Here is a 16,164-nt window from a genome sequence, read left to right on the forward strand (position 1 = left end):
TCTTGCAAATGACATTCAGGATGTTGGCAAACAAAAGTCAATATTTTTAACGTCAGCCGGACCGCATATATTCAATTTATTGCATGACTTACTTGCGCCGGACACGCCCGACAGTGCAACAGCTACCTACACAAAAATTATTGATGCCCTGAAAGCTCATTTTAGCCCTACGCCCTCGGAAATTGTAGAAAGCTACAAATTCCACGCTGCTCACCAAGAACTAAACGAGTCTCTTCCAACCTATATTGCTCGCTTGAGAAGACTAGCTGCTACTTGCAACTTCGACACGTTTTTGGACCGCGAATTGCGCGACCAGTTGGTGATTGGGGTACAAGATAAGAGAATTCAAGAACGATTATTTGAAGAAACTTCCTCAATAACGTTTGAAAGAGCTATTGCTCTTGCGACATCAATTTCAGCAGCTTCCCACAACGCTCTCTCATTACAAGGTCCCTCATGGAGGCAACGCTACGTCATCTCAAGTCAATGCACTGACAACGTCGAATAAGCCACCACGAAGGAACAAGAAAGGTAAACCAGCACCTCCAAAGCCAAGTACTGGCCGTTCTGATCAGAATGGCAAGAAGCAAGAGTCTCAGGAATGCTCAAGATGTGGACGCACAAATCATGCAGCTCCTAACTGCCCATACATTAATACGCAATGCGGAAAATGTAAGCTTATGGGTCATTTGGCGAAGAAATGTTTCACCGATAAACTAAGGACGAAACCCAACTCGGATCGCGCCAATAACCTCAGTGGGACAGTACCAACCGTGTATCCGGAGTATACATTGATGCACATCAGTTCCATGACTCCAGCGCCGAAACCAATAGTAGTAAAAGTTCTACTTAACGGCTTGCCAACTGATCTTGAACTTGACACGGGTGCTGCTTATACCCTAATCTCATGGAGCAAATGGAGCAACCTTAATCTTCCGGATTGTGATTTGCAACCAATAGCATCCAATCTAAGGTCTTTTACGGGTCAACTCATTCAAGGTCTCAAAATGACTAGAGTCAAGGTTACATTGCAGAACCGCATTGAGGAGTTGGATTTGCTGGTTTCACCGGAAGAATGCCCAAACATTTGCGGAAGAAACTGGATATATTCTAGATTACAAATCTTACCTATGGCTGCTATTGCCCATATTTCCACGTCTCAGATACCAGAACCAACACAAGATAAGCGACTAACTGCGATATTAGCGGAATTTCCGGATCTTTTCAAGCCTGAACTAGGTAAAATGAAGAATTTTACTGCGCACTTGGATCTCAAGGCCGACGCCACTCCCAAATATTTGGCAGCTAGGCCTGTACCTTATGCTTTGCGAGAACTCGTTGAGCATGAGTTAGAGAGATTGCAAGCATCGGGAGTTATCGAACCAGTTCGGCATTCTGAATATGCTACTCCGACCGTAAATATTCTCAAGAAAGATCGTAAAGAGGTTCGTATCTGTGGCGACTTTAAGACTACCGTAAATCCCAACTTGGATACGGAACGTTACCCGCTACCCCGGGTGGACGATATATTTGCTAGCCTGGCCGGAGGTCAGAACTTCACAAAGCTGGATTTGAAAGACGCTTTCAACCAGCTAGAATTGGATGAAGATTCGAAAAATATTGTGGTTCTAAACACCCATAAGGGACTGTTCCGCTATACCCGATTACCTTTCGGTATCGCCTCTTCACCTGCAATATTCCAGCGAGCAATTGAGTAACTAATCAAGGGCATTCCGTTCAGTACAAATTTTGAAGACGACATAGTCACGTCCGGTAAGGATGACTCTGAACACCTGATGAACTTGAGAGAAATGTTACGACGACTAGACGCCGCAGGGTTACGATTAAGATTGGATAAATGCCAATTTTTTAAGGATTCGATCGAACACTTAGGACACCGCATCGACCGGGAAGGGTTACACCCTCTCGCTTCGAAGCTCGACGCCATCACAAAAGCCCCAGCTCCAACTTCCGTCGAACAGTTGCGCTCGTTCATCGGCCTCTTTTCATACTACGGTACATTCGTACCTAATCAAGCGATGCTCCTCGCGCCCTTGTATAAACTCCTGCGCAAAGATGTTGCATGGTCTTGGGACGACGAACAAGCATCCGCGTTTGCAAAGGCTAAAGCCACCTTGCTGTCTTCATCGCTCTTGGTCTATTACGACCCCCGGAAGGAACTTATCCTCGCGTGCGATGCATCTCCGTATGGTTTGGGAGCTGTCTTGTCACACCCTGATTCGACAGGTGTAGATCAACCGATCACCTTTGCATCCCGGTCCTTGACCCCTGCTGAGAAAAATTATTCTCACCTGGAGAAGGAAGCGCTAGCATTAATCTTTGGAGTGGTCAAGTTTCGCGACTACCTCCTTAGACGCTCGTTTACGCTCCTGACGGATCACCAACCTCTGGTCTCGTTGCAGGGTTGGCAAGTTTTTGCCAGGGGTGGAAAAAACCGCGGTTTTTACCTGGTAAAAACCGGGTGGCAAAAACTAATTTTTCCGCGGTTTTTACCGCGCGGTTTAAACCAGGTTAAAACCGGTGGCAAAAACCATTTTTTCCGCGGTTTTTTCCACTTTTTAAGGTTTTTTCCAGTTGCTATGTGAAGTATTTGACTAATTATTCGTTAAATATTCGCGAAAAACATGGCAAATTTGAATACTAAAAATTTAATAGAGTAATAACGACCTCAAATTTAAAAATTAAAAATACTATTGTTATTTTTCTAACATAACAATAACAAACATCTCGAAAATGCACTTAAAACTCGCTAGTTTACCACTTTGTAACCATGAATTTAGTTTTTGCCGGTTTTTTCCGTTTTTGCCGGTTTTTACCGGTTTTTTCCACGTGTCCCGGCAAAAACTAGTTTTTCCCGGGTTTTTGCCAACCCTGTCTCGTTGCTTTCGGAAAAGAAGCAAATCCCGCGAACGGCAGCTTCACGCATACAACGCTGGGCCCTGATGCTAGCAGCTTATACTTATACGATCAAATACCGCAAGGGTACGCAAAACGGTAACGCAGACGCGTTAAGTCGTTTACCTTTGGAAACTTCAGCGAATGATCCACCAGTTCCGGAAGACTTGGTATTGTTAATGCAATCCTTTTCGGACAAAGATTCACCAGTCACCGCCGGGGACATTCGATTGGAAACAAGTAGTCATCCGCTATTGCGTCAAGTCTTGACATATGTTCAAAACGGTTGGCCAAAGAAGCTGCCTAAAGAGGCGTCTGAAGAGATGCGCTTCTATTGGATGAAACGCCACGACCTTTCCTTACTGAATGGTGTGCTGTTGTGGGGAGCAAGAGTTGTAGTACCACCCGCACTCCAGAGTAAATTGCTTGACGAATTGCATAGCACGCATCAAGGTATGACCCGGATGAAAGGTCTTGCAAGGAATAAAATGTGGTGGCCGCAAATCGACACCCAAATAGAGAACATGGTGAAAACTTGTCACCGTTGTCAACAACATGCCCCAAAAACGGATTTATGTGAGAAGAACGTTGAAGGTAGCAAATTCACTACCCATCCTCGCATACTTTATTGAGAAACTTCGTCTGCTTATATTTTGACTCCACCCACAAATTCTGTATATAACTACTTCTAGAGATCGAATTTGTGGGTGGAGTCAAAATATAAGCAGACGAAGTTTCTCAATAAAGTATACGAGGATGGTACCAGAGGCTAAAGCTATGATCCCACGTTCTTAGTGCATAAATCCGTTTTTGCATGCCCCTATGCCTCCTGCCAACGTGTATTCTCCGTGGCCTGTAGCTACGACGCCTTCGGAGAGGGTGCATATGGATTATGGGGGACCGATACACGGCCAAATGATTCTCATAGTCACGGTCCGGATTCCTTCTCGAATTGGATTGAAGCAATAGTGGTCAAAGCAGCTACAGCAGCATCTACCACTGCCGAACTGCGGGAGCTATTCGCACGATTCGGTCTGCCTCAGACAATCGTATCCGACAATGGTACGCCATTCACGGGCTCGGAAACAGTACAGTTCCTGCAACGGAACGGAGTCAAACAGATGTTCACGGCTCCGTATCACCCGGCTTCGAATGGCATCGCAGAACGGGCTGTACGAACGATGAAAACTGCCATTTCCAAATTAACGGCTGGCGACTTACGAACACAACTGAACCGCGTACTCTTCAACTATCGGCGAACTCCACTTACCAACGAGGGCCTTTCTCCAGCGGACATGATATTGAAATATTCAATCAGAACCAGATTGGACCTTATCAAACCAAGACTCCCCGAGAAAACGACACCACAAGTTGGACTGGACAAACCATCAAAGTTTCACGTGGGCCAGTCAGTATTTGCCCGAAACTTTGGAGTTGGATTGCCATGGTTACATGGTGAAATAGCTGGCAGCCGTGGCAACGCTATGTTCGACATCCAAACGCCGCTTGGTAGTATCAGAAGACACCGGGATCAAATTCGCGTGCGTACGCCGACAATGGAAGAAGACCGCGCGCCCTTGCCTTCCCAGGACGTGCGTACTCGCGTAACCAACCAACAAGCACCAGAAGTGGTACAGCCACTCAGTCCAGCTATATCACAAAACGTAGAATCGGAACCTGTTGAAGCCAACTGCGAAGCGATCTCTACCGCACCGTATCAGGCTAACTCTCCATTACGTCGCTCTACGCGAACAAGGAAACCTCGTATTATTCTGGACTTGTAAACTATTGTTTTATTTCAAAAAAAAGGTGGTGTTATAGCTTTGGCTAGATGGCACCACTAAATTAGTATTTTGTAATGTACGGGTTTACTACTGTCAGAAGCTAGGAAGCTAGCCAGTATAGCTTGTTGTAATTAGAGTAACTGCATATTAAAGTATTATTATTATTTGAGTAAATAATCAAGGAACCTTCTTATTAATGATAAATAAGAGACATAACACTTAGGAAACCGAAAATAATCCTAGCCATTTGCACCGAGACGGGTTTCTTCAAGAAATTTATGGTAGGTTGATTACAAGCGTGTATTCTACGTCCGTTGTTGTACTTTAGCATGAGTGAATCATATACTAGCTCCCTATAAGTTACTCAGCCACACTGGCCTAATGTATCCAGCATTTTCTTCCCGCTGAAAAAGTGTTACCTATATGCGACTCCCAGTGAGAGAAAATAACACTACTCTCGGCACTTACGTATTTCCAGTAAAAAACCGGAAAAGTGGATCAACCAATGAAACTTTGAACTGAAAGGTAGTTAGTATAAGCAGACGACGCTTCAGAAATGTTGTGATTGTTTGCGGACGGTTCACAGTCGTATTTTATCTTCGAAATTATTTTAATGGGTTAAGGTTGGCCCAATAGGAAGTTTTATTTTTTCGCATTAAAATTGCAGAATTTTGGATATTTTTGACTAAGCCCAAATGAAAGAAACTCTTTTAAATTCAGAGGCAGGAACTATTCATTAAAAAATTAGAGCTAAACAACAATTTAATAGTTATCTCGAAAACCTTACTAAACTTTTTAATAATGCGTCTAAAGAACTAATAGAAAAACTTAAAGAAAGGCCCAACCCATTTTTAACGAAGCCTGTTGTGAAACCCAAATTATTTTTAAATTAGCAAAGGAATGAATGTGACGCAAAGAAACCGAAACCGTTAATACCATTTGGAACTACCATCACTTTCAAGTTCTCGATGTATTAATTTCAAAGCCCTAAGAGAGGGCGCCGTCTACTATCACTTTCACCCGCCTCCCCTCCTCCCGAGTATTTGGAAGAAAATGCTGGATACATTAGGCCAGTGTGACTGAGTAACTTATAGGGAGCTAGTATATGATTCACTCATGACCTTAGATATAACTCATCATAAGTCGCTTCTGACGGCCGTTTCAATAGTGTATGTATACGTCATTGAAAACGATCGATAAATAGCAATAGTGTCAGTGGCGCCGCCAGAGGTAATCGCGGTAAGCGACTGCTTACTTCAAATTTTGAAGGGGGCCTAATTTTGGAGGAAGGGCCTCATTTACAAAAATACGATTTTACTGAAAATATTCAAAATTTAGTCCTGGAGTCGCAGGTGGAATACCGCGGTGGCTTTTACAGGTTTGGCCGACTTTTATCGCTATCATAATGGGATCGGGTTAGGTTAGTAAAGAATGCGCTTTGGGGATGGGGACCTTAAGTCCTACCGGGCCTAGAAGTGAGAGGCGAAAATACTTTCACTTGATCGAAACCTCCTTCTGGTATGAATTTATTGGAAGCGAAAGAGGTAGCTAAACCGAGCACTTTTCACTTCGACCAGCTCTATTGTGTTACTTTTTGTGTACTGATAAGGATCGTCAACGGGACGGCGCTGACTCGAGGATTATTATTAGAGAGTTTATGCTGCACTACTTTTAGGCTTCTACGGTGCATTTGTCCAATGCACTGTAGAACCTTACACGTATTGCAACTTAAACTCTCTACTGTTACTTCTTATTTCGAAATAGTAAATACGAAGAGGAGAGAAAGAGGGAGATAGAAACGCGCTTTATAAAATCCGCCGAAAAATGGGAAAATAGGGGGTAGTAAAAAGAATTTTCGGTACGTTTAGTTTTAGGACGCACATCCTTTGCGCAGGGGGGATTGACCTCCTCGCCCTATCTCTGTCATCCTCTACGTCAACTGTGCGCGAGAAAGCAGCGCTCAGGCACCGCGGTGCACCTTAGATTTACCCCCGTTTTCACCACGCATGGATCACGGCTGGGTAGGGGGCCCATACACAAAATACCGCTTACCCCGCAAAAGTTTCTAGCGGCGCCACTGAATAGTGTGGGGTAAAATAAGCATCGACGAATACCTAATAATAAAAAATTGATTGATGCTTATTAAACGCAGGAGACTATTATAATCCCTATACTTTTAAAATACAGGAACCAAAAATATCACCTGACCACAGTTCTCTCTCATTTACTCTCCCTTGAATGACGAAACGAAAAATTTTAATCTGCCATAGGCTGTACTGTGACACCCCCACTACGACAACAACAACAAGACAGGTCAAACTAAGAGCCTCATCGTAGATGTACATCATACGATGTGGCTAAAAATTCAAAATGACAGCTGGCTGCTATGCTTTAAAAATAGTTATTTTATTCATTTTTTAAATTTGGTTACATTTCTTAAGGTCCATATTTGGACGAATTGATGAGACACGAGCAGCTGGATGGTAGTTTGAATATATCAATCTTGAAGGGATAGTAATGGTTCCAAGGGTCAAAGGTCAATAGTCGTTGGTAGACGTGCTTTTGAACGCAAGATGTCGGAAAACATGGGGGGATCATAGAACAAGGTTTACCCAATGATCTGTTATCGTAAATTATAAAATATATTAATATTAGTTAAAGGGAGGGTGAAGTGGAAAATCAAGTGAATCTTAGATATGTTCTTAAACAGTTTTAGCAGAAGTCCATTAAATTAGCCTAGGAAGTAAACAATTAAAATATCGTACGTCTCTGTTGGGGTAAGAACACCTTTTAACTCCATGGATGGGGGTTTCGTTTTTCGACCTTTCTTAAACCTGTTTGAAATTTCGAGCTCCTCTCTTGGAAGTCTTTCTTCACGAGAGTGGGGCGTGACTCCTTCAGCCCATGAACGCTGCATCTCTAAAGGATCTGGAAAAAGGGTAGATTCCACTCTTTATGTAAAATAAAGAGTCACAAAAGACCGAATGGCCTTGACTGTTCCCAATTCACAGCCCCCATCCCTTCCTCCGATGCTTGCTATGCTAGAGAGAACTCGGTTTGTACAGTGGGAGGCGGGCGTTTCCCTGTCCCTTTAGAGATCAAGAGTTCATGCTCAGCCAATAGCTGATTCTCTCGCAATAAGGTAGATTTTGGCGTACCTAAACCGGAGGTCTGAGAAAAGTTATCACGGGGTGGCGAATGTTTCGCCCTTCTTCAGTATTGCTGCACAAGAGAGGGGAGTCCCAAACCCTTCTTTTGGTTACTTCCTTGGCTAATTTAAAGGACTTTGCTTTTAGGGAGATTGTTACAACTACTTACTCGCATGTCTCTATTCTTATTGATTGAGTGAACTGCTCGATGTTAACTATGATCTTCCATAGTCCATCAGAGTTTCTGGCTCGCAAAGGCTTCCAATATCGTACTTTGCTTGGACATATGTATGTTTCTTGCACTTGGCTTTTTAAACCATCCACCGAATTAGCAGTGTTAAGTCCGTTGACATCGGAGTACATGGTTACAAACGTCGAGTACCGAGCTTGTATATAAGCTTTCAACTGGCCGCTAGAATTACCCATTGTTAATATGTTAATACGAATGACCAGAAGGGGTTAATAGAAGAAGTGTGACTCTCTGTATCCTCTTAATACTTTAGTTATGTAACATGGTTCTTCCCAAGCGAGGGAGCTCCTTTTGTTTGCTCTCCCGCTCATCAAACTTCAAATTGGCAACTATCGCAACGTGCTAGGGTGAATTCTATAATTGTATGGTATTTACTAAATCCTGAGCAAACAACCCACTATTGTTATTTGGCCTATTTTTGATTCCGTTATTAGGTCTACTCTTGGCACAGATATTTGGCCCATTTTTGGTGCAGATATTTGGCCTATTTTTTGTTCATCTATTTGGCCTAATATTGGTTCATCTATTTGGCCTGATTTTGGTTCATATATTTGGCCTATTTTTGGTTCATATGTTTAGCCTATTTTTGGTTCATATATTTAGCCTATTATTGGTGCCGTTATTAGGTATATTTCAGCCTGAATTAGGTCTTCTCTTGAGCCCGAGATGAACCCGCGAAAGATATTAGAGAGAGCTTGAGCTCGAGCTTAGCCCATCAAAGTTATGTGAATGAACCCAAGCCCGAGGTGAGTTCAGTTATAAAAACTAACTAAGCTTGAGCTCACATTGAGCTCTTAGTAAAGATTGTTCCAATTTCAAATATTAGGCCTATTTTTGGTTCAGACGTCATGACGTGGGACAAAAATTAATCCACAAGCGCATGCGCCTTGGCAAATAGTTAAGCAGCGCTAATAGAGTAATAATGAGGGAATATTTTACACGGTTTAGGTTTAGTAACCTTGTGAACTCCAAATGTTAATAAGATGATGTTGGAAAGAAAGACGTTACAATTACCCCGCTCGCTTTGTGGTTATATACTTCTGGTTTCACCATAAGTTTATAAGTCTTATGTTCCTTCCATAAGTATGACATTTCCTATACTTCGTAATGCTTACTGAGAGAATTACAGCTCGAGATAACTAGTTCGAGAATGACAAACGAGAATTGAAGTCCTACACTCGGTGGTTAAGGCTTAGTAATGCAGACTAAAAAGGACCTATGATAGAAGTCCTGCAAAATGAATTAACCTTCGAGTGTATGACTTCAATTCTCGCTTCCGTCGTTCTCGAACTAGTTATCTCGAGTTGTAAGTCTCTCGGTAAGCATTACGAAATATAGGATTGTCATTCTTATGGAAAGAACATATCACTTATAAACTTATGGTAATATTCATTACCTGGGGTAATCTGGATCACTTGTACAGAGGTGAAGACCACTGTAGTTGCCATAGACGCAAATTGGAGCGTTGGAGTCGATCTGTACCGCGTTACCACCATCGCCACCATTACCATTAGTGCCATCTCCTGTGGGTCCATTTGTGCCTGGAACCAAGCTCGACTCTTGATCAGAATCTATTGCCGGTGACACACCGTCTTCCGGTGCTGGGTAGTTGTCATCATTCGTGGTAGTACCGGGATCATTTTCAGCGTTGCTGTCGTATCCTCCTTGGTTAGAACCTGGTGTTTTTCCGTCACCATTTGGGGCTTCGCTTTCGGGCATATCTATTTCAGTGGGTTCATCTGGCGTAGTGCCAGTATGGACGTCGGTATCGGTTGGGGTGTCAGACACTGATTCAGGACGTGCATCTAGGCCTACATTTAGTAAATTATTTATCAGTTCTAGTATGACCAGGTGAGTAGACACATTTATCAAGAGGAATAGGAACTTAAGCCAAGGCGTTATAAAAAGGCACCCTAGAGTTTTAGAGAACTACAATACATCTGGGCAAAAGTGTATAGATATAAAAACAAATAGTAAACTTCATTCAAAATTCTCTAGCTGCCTTTGGTTAACTGTAAACGACTTGTAAACTGAAATAAGCAAACTACCCTCCTCTAAATTAACCGCCTACACGAATTAACCAATCAGCGAAGAGATTCTTGACGTCATAAGTTTATAAAAAATAGTACATGATGCTGGTGATCTAAACGTAATTTTTGGTACTACTTTATGAGCCTATTCACGGGACGGCTTGTTCCCTGAAATCTCCTTAAAATCTCTCTTTCAAATTCGAAAATCTCACTTCGAAATCCAAAAATCTCACTGCCAAATCCCAAAATCTCACTTTAAAATCCGACAACTTACTCTACAATCCCAAAATCTCACTTTAAAATCCGACAACTTACTCTACAATCCCAAAATCTCACTTTAAGGTCCCAAAATCTGGCTTCAAAATCCCAAAATCTCACTGCCAAATCTCTAAATCTCAATTCAAAATCCCAAAATCTCACTTTAAAATCCGACAATTTACTCTACAATCCCAAAATCTCACTTTAAAATCCCAAAATCTGGCTTCAAAATCCTAAAATCTCACTTCAAAATCTTAACATACAGGGTGTAAACCCAAAATCTTGAGATCTCGATTAGACCAACAAAACTTTAGCTCATACTTATCTTTCGAAGCGGTTTGAATCGTTTAGATTTGCTTTCCTAAATAATATTGGTCGACTGCCCCTTGTCCACCGGAGGTGACTTCACCCCCACCTCCCAAGTAACCCGCATTCACAGCATGATTAATCACGTCATGAAACCTGACTAACTGCATACATCCTTACTGAGGACCCTTATAGGGACCCAATTTGCATAGACACCTAACTGGAAACTAAAACCAGAAATCCGTTAAATTAGCCTAGGAAGTAAACATAGTTGGTATAGAGTACATCTCTGCTGAGGTTACAACTCCTTTTAACTCGTTGTTAGTTCCCCCCCCCCCTTTCCTAACCCTGTTTGAAATCTCGAGCTCCTCTCTTGAAAATCTTTCTTCGCATGAAGGGAGCGTGACTTCATCAGACCATGAACGCTGCATCTCTAAAGGGACCGGAAAACGGGGGAGATTCCTCTCTATAGCACGTTTGCTTTATAAAAAAAGAATCACGAAAGACCGAATGGCCTTGATTGTTATCAAATTCACAGCCCCCATCCCTTCCCCTGATGCTATGCTAGAGAGAACTCGGTTTGTAAAATTGGAGGCGGGCGTTTTCCGGTCCCTTTAGAGATTCAGAGTTCATGTTCAGCCAAAAGCTGTTTTGTCTCCCAATAGGGCAAATTTTGGCGTACGAGTCGCGCCTAGACTGGAGGTCTGAGAAAGTTGTCGCGAAGTGGCGAATGTGTCGCCCTTCTTCAGTATTACTACACAAGAGAGGGGAGTCCCAAACCCTTCTTTTCGTTACTTCCTAGGCTAATTTAATGGACTTCTGCTAAAACCAAAAACCTATGGACTTTCCACAACTTCTACTCCTCTTGCTAAATATAAACATCCCTGGTTTCGGTAATACCTTCTGACGATGTACTTGAGTCTCCACCTCGACCAGGTGTGGTACCTCCTGAACCATTTTGTCCCGACGTTGTACCATTGAATCCTCCAGAACTAATTGGTGTTTGAGCCACTCCTGGTTTGCCAAAGGCAGGCCTTCCATTCATGGGTATCGATGGGAATAAAGGGGTTAAAAGGTCAGGAAAAGGTTCAAAAATCGGGAACTGAGGGTGTGGTAGGGAAATATGGACCAGGTTAAATTCGCCCTTTTGATTGGTGCCTGGTGCTGGGTGTTTGGTAAAGAGACGGTATCCGAAGCCCTTAAACGGCTGTGGGATGTTTTTGTTGCCTTCACATGTAGTTATGAAATAGAAAAGAGATACCTGTAAAAGTTTATGAAAGATATTGTACAACGATGGAATTATAATATTAGCAAAAGTATAGAGATAGAAAAAAAGTATCCTACACTTCATTAATTGTAACTTGTAGGTGCCGTGTATATGAGAAGCACTAACTCCTTAATCCCAGCCAAAATAGTGTCAACCCCCCCCCCCCTCTACCGCGTATGATTACCTTCCCGGCTGTGGCAAGGGAACAAGCCGTCCCGTGAATAGGCTCACAAAGTATAGAAGATGCTAGTTCTAGTACCAAAGATTAACGATCGCCAGCATCGTGTTCTACTTTTTATAAACTTATGACGTCATGAATAGGCTCATAAAGTAGCAGATTTATAATTCCTATAAAATCCTATTTCCTTTAAACGGTTAGATAAAATCCTATATTTTTGAAACTATCCTATAAAATCCTATATTTTTGAAACTATCCTATAAAATCCTATATTTTTGAAACTATCCTATAAAATCCTATATTTTTAAAACTGTCCTATAAAGTCCTATATTTTTAAAACTGTCCTATAAAATCCTATATTTTTAAAACTCTTCTTTAAAATCCTATATTTTTAAAACTGTACTATAAAATCCTATATTTTTAAAACTGTCCTATAAAAATCCTATATTTTAAAACTGTCCTATAAAATCCTATATTTTTAAAACTAAAATCCTATATTTTTAAAACTGTCCTATAAAATCCTATATTTTTAAAATTGTCCTATGTAAACCGATATTTTTAAAATTGTCCTATATATACCGATATTTTTAAAACTGTCCTATAAAATCCAATATTTTTAAAACTGTCCTATAAAATCCTATATTTTTCGCAAAGTCATCAAAAATCCTATATTTTTAAAACTGTCCAATAAAATCCTGTTTTTGGCCAAATTCGTCCTATAATTTTGCAATTTGTGCGAATTTTAAGCAACCCATCGGTTAAACCAACAGGACTCCGGTCTTAAAAAAACCATAAAATGTGGCCGGTTTCCCTAAAAATTATGGCTTGACTAATTCCTCGGTGTATATGTATTATGGTTCTGAGAACTGAACGTTCAGTGCCGACCACCGCGGACTGAGCTTTTCCAAGTGTGGTCAGACAGCCAATAGGAAGGAATCTATTAGTTGTCGTCTGCTAGATCAAAAAAAGGCGGGAAATAATGGCGCCGAGAAACGGAAAAATCTTCTCTATGCAACAAAGTCCGCGCGTTTCAACCGATTTCGCAAATATTTAGTACACTGGTTTCCTTTAACCTATAGACGGTCTGAATGGTCTTTTGGGTTCGTTTTGTTTCCATCTTTTTAAATGGCGGCCAAAAACTTAAAAACCCTTCTTTATGGAATAATGTCCGCGTGAAAAGTAATAAAAAATGTCTCTCCGGGCTGACGGACAATGCCGAGTGCCTTCGCTCCAAAGGTGCTACAAAAATATTTGTCATAGGCAAAATCTACCCATTCTTTATATCATTTTCATGGAAGTTCTTATTACACGCGAGCGAAGCCGCGGGTATCAGCTAGTATAAAATATGAAAAGATTTACCGTTAGAAGAAGACTGAATCGAATGGAACTATGGGACGCCATCCTGCTATGACACAAGCTAAACAGATTATGGTTAAACTACTGAACTAGAATCCGTTCTTATATACAAGAAGCTTAAATGAAAGGCGCCCCTAAGACGTGGGGAGGGTTGGTTACATTGTCATACAAAATGTCTCTTGTTTAAATTCTACTAATTTTGCAAATATTGCTAAGAAATCTTTTAGTGCTTATGGGCTTATGGGGCTTTCACAAGGTAATAATCCAACTACAAGAGACTAACTCATTTTCGCCATAGGCCAGTGTGTGAAGATGACGTGACGAATGTGTTTGTGTGCGTGTGTGTGTCTGTCACCGCGTTCGCATGCATTTGGCAAATCGGAGCAAACATTTTCGCAGAAAGCAATTTTTTGCTTATACTCCATTTTCATCGTTAGGGTTAAGAAGCACGGGGCTGTCGTCTAGGGCTACGATAAACGTCTAGCCTCCTCCCAATTGCAGCTAGGGTTTTCACCTAAGAGTCACGCAATTGCGGCTTTTCTCATCATTTGTAGTGAACTAATCGCCTTATATATCCTAAATTTACAAAACTGTTAAAGAGGCATACGCTTGAATTCGAACGTCAACAATAGCTATGTTTAAAGTGATTTTAGGAATATAGTTTCTTAAAACGCCTGAACAAGAATTAAGGTAAGTTACTGCCGATTAAAATAATTAATATCAATTATATTTATTTAATTATTTAAGAAAAACCTCTTAATTGCGTCTCGACTCGGAGAGGTTTGTTTTGGTTTCCCTAGTTGTCATACACACTCGAATCTGACAAGCCGTAGTTATTTTGAATTATTCAAGTTAATTCAGTAAAATGATTGAAATCGCACAAAAAAAATTTATGATATTGATTTTAAAATTTACAGTTGGTCCCTTGGATTTTGATTATTCCCGTGTGATCTTTTTTAAAACGTTTTCAAGTTTCTATACGGTCCATTGGTTTTCAATGTTTCTATCGGAACCAGGTTTTTCGGAAGAGGGGTGCTTGTCTCGTTTTACAATTAACAATATAGCTTGTTAAAAATGTTTGCTTTCACTTTTATAATTTACAAAGTGCTTAATTGATTTAAGACTTTCACAATCGACAAAATTAAAGATTTTTAAAGTCTCGGGTTTTCTTACCTTTGGACGAGGGGATGGACACGAGCGTATTCCGGTGTACACTTAGTACGTAACAGGACTCCCAGCCTAATTTCGAAAATATTTATAGGTATTATAGGTATTTTTTCAGGAAAATATAGGATTTTATAGGACCTTCGTCTGAAATTTTGATTTACCCAGTGATTTTAAAATATTTTTTAAGTTTTCAAAGACACTATATATGCATTTTTTTAAAACAATAATGATAATTTGGGGTAGAACTTCAGGGTTCGTACGATTTCCCTGATAAGTCAGGGGTATGAGAAATAAGCTGGAAAAAGTCAGGGATTTGAAGTTTCTTCCTAAAAAGTCAGGGATAGGTTTTGTATATCAAACCATGATTACTTTGAGCAATGCTAAGTATGGGCTAATAGGGTTATTTGGGAAAATGGTGGTAAATTACGCTGTCGTAATTTTCAGCGTAAATTACGACCGTTCAAGGTAATTTACCAAAATTTAAAAATAAATTATATTGATAGTTTTTAAGCTAAATGATGAAAAATGCATGCACTTTTTAAAGCATATTTTTATTTCCCATTTCAAGTCTATTCGCATGCGCGGGTAGAGTATAATTGTTAAGTGTATTACACGATTTAAAACATGGAGGCTTAAAGGGAATGAGAAGCTTCGTTTGGAAAACGTCTGATTTATATAACAAAAGATAGAATTAATTTCTGTGAATTCAAAAATATCAAGCTTTTAATTTTCCGATTTCTGGTTATTTGGCCGCAATATGCATTTGAAAATGCTTCATATGAAATTATTTGAAATCCACTTTTTATGAAAGGCTAAAACGTTTCCCATTGGGTGACGTCACAGATATATTTTTCACGTGAGATGGTGCCACTCTCTCCGCTATCAGACCCAGAGTTTAGACTGGAGAGAAGCTCGAGAGGCGTATAGGATTCCCGAGATTTTTTCCCTCACGTCATAGTGATGTCATCAAACGGGCGAACAAGCTCGACAAGACAAAATCATTGATACATCGAAACTAAGTGTTCGTGATTTTTCAATGGATTTTAAAAATAGAAACTTCGGTTTAATTGTATTAAAAACTGGATATTTTGAAAGTAGAGACTTGAAAGTGTAACATAATACCACTTTCGTGGTAAAATATGATATGAAATTGTAAATTCGCCTTCCCTTTAACATAGACCATTTTCCAGACGAAAGAAATAAGAATTCGGTGGTGGTAAATTACAAGGTAATGACCATTTTCGAAATTTACCCGAGGAAATTGAAAATTACAGTTACCCTGGTAAATTACCAGGGTAACCCTAGCCAGGTTTAATTATGTAGTGGGCTCTCGTAAACACGTATTTAAAATGGTCAGCGATAACGTATCGCCGATAAGCTGGAAAAGTCAGGGATTTTCAATATAAAAATTTCGTAAGAATCATATATTTGGAACATAACTTTATAAGTCATATGTTCCGTTTCATAAGTATGGCACTTCCTATACTTCGTAATGCTTACTGA

At 40.5% G+C, this 16,164-nt stretch overlaps 1 protein-coding gene across 2 annotated transcripts; it reads right to left on the minus strand.

The window, feature by feature from the left end:
* Positions 1-7,085: 7,085 nt before the first annotated feature.
* On the minus strand, positions 7,086-15,976 carry LOC149594136 (uncharacterized). 2 transcript variants are annotated; one of them, XM_089861547.1, is made up of 6 exons: positions 15,914-15,976; positions 14,668-14,733; positions 11,594-11,954; positions 9,496-9,910; positions 8,019-8,261; positions 7,086-7,320 (listed from the first exon to the last, which is right to left on the minus strand). In XM_089861547.1, the coding sequence occupies exons 3-6, from the start codon at positions 11,736-11,738 to the stop codon at positions 7,137-7,139; spliced, it is 987 nt and encodes a 328-aa protein (XP_089717673.1). In that variant the 5' UTR covers positions 11,739-11,954; positions 14,668-14,733; positions 15,914-15,976; the 3' UTR covers positions 7,086-7,136. The 2 variants fall into 2 exon arrangements, with proteins under 2 accessions (XP_089717673.1, XP_089717672.1); XM_089861546.1 differs by lacking the exons at positions 14,668-14,733; positions 15,914-15,976 and adding an exon at positions 13,498-13,971.
* Positions 15,977-16,164: the final 188 nt, after the last annotated feature.

This window comes from Phalangium opilio, unplaced genomic scaffold (genome assembly GCF_054372755.1).
Source record: "Phalangium opilio isolate 3A_F unplaced genomic scaffold, DU_Popi_V2 ptg000390l_1, whole genome shotgun sequence".
Classification (NCBI taxonomy): domain Eukaryota; kingdom Metazoa; phylum Arthropoda; class Arachnida; order Opiliones; family Phalangiidae; genus Phalangium; species Phalangium opilio.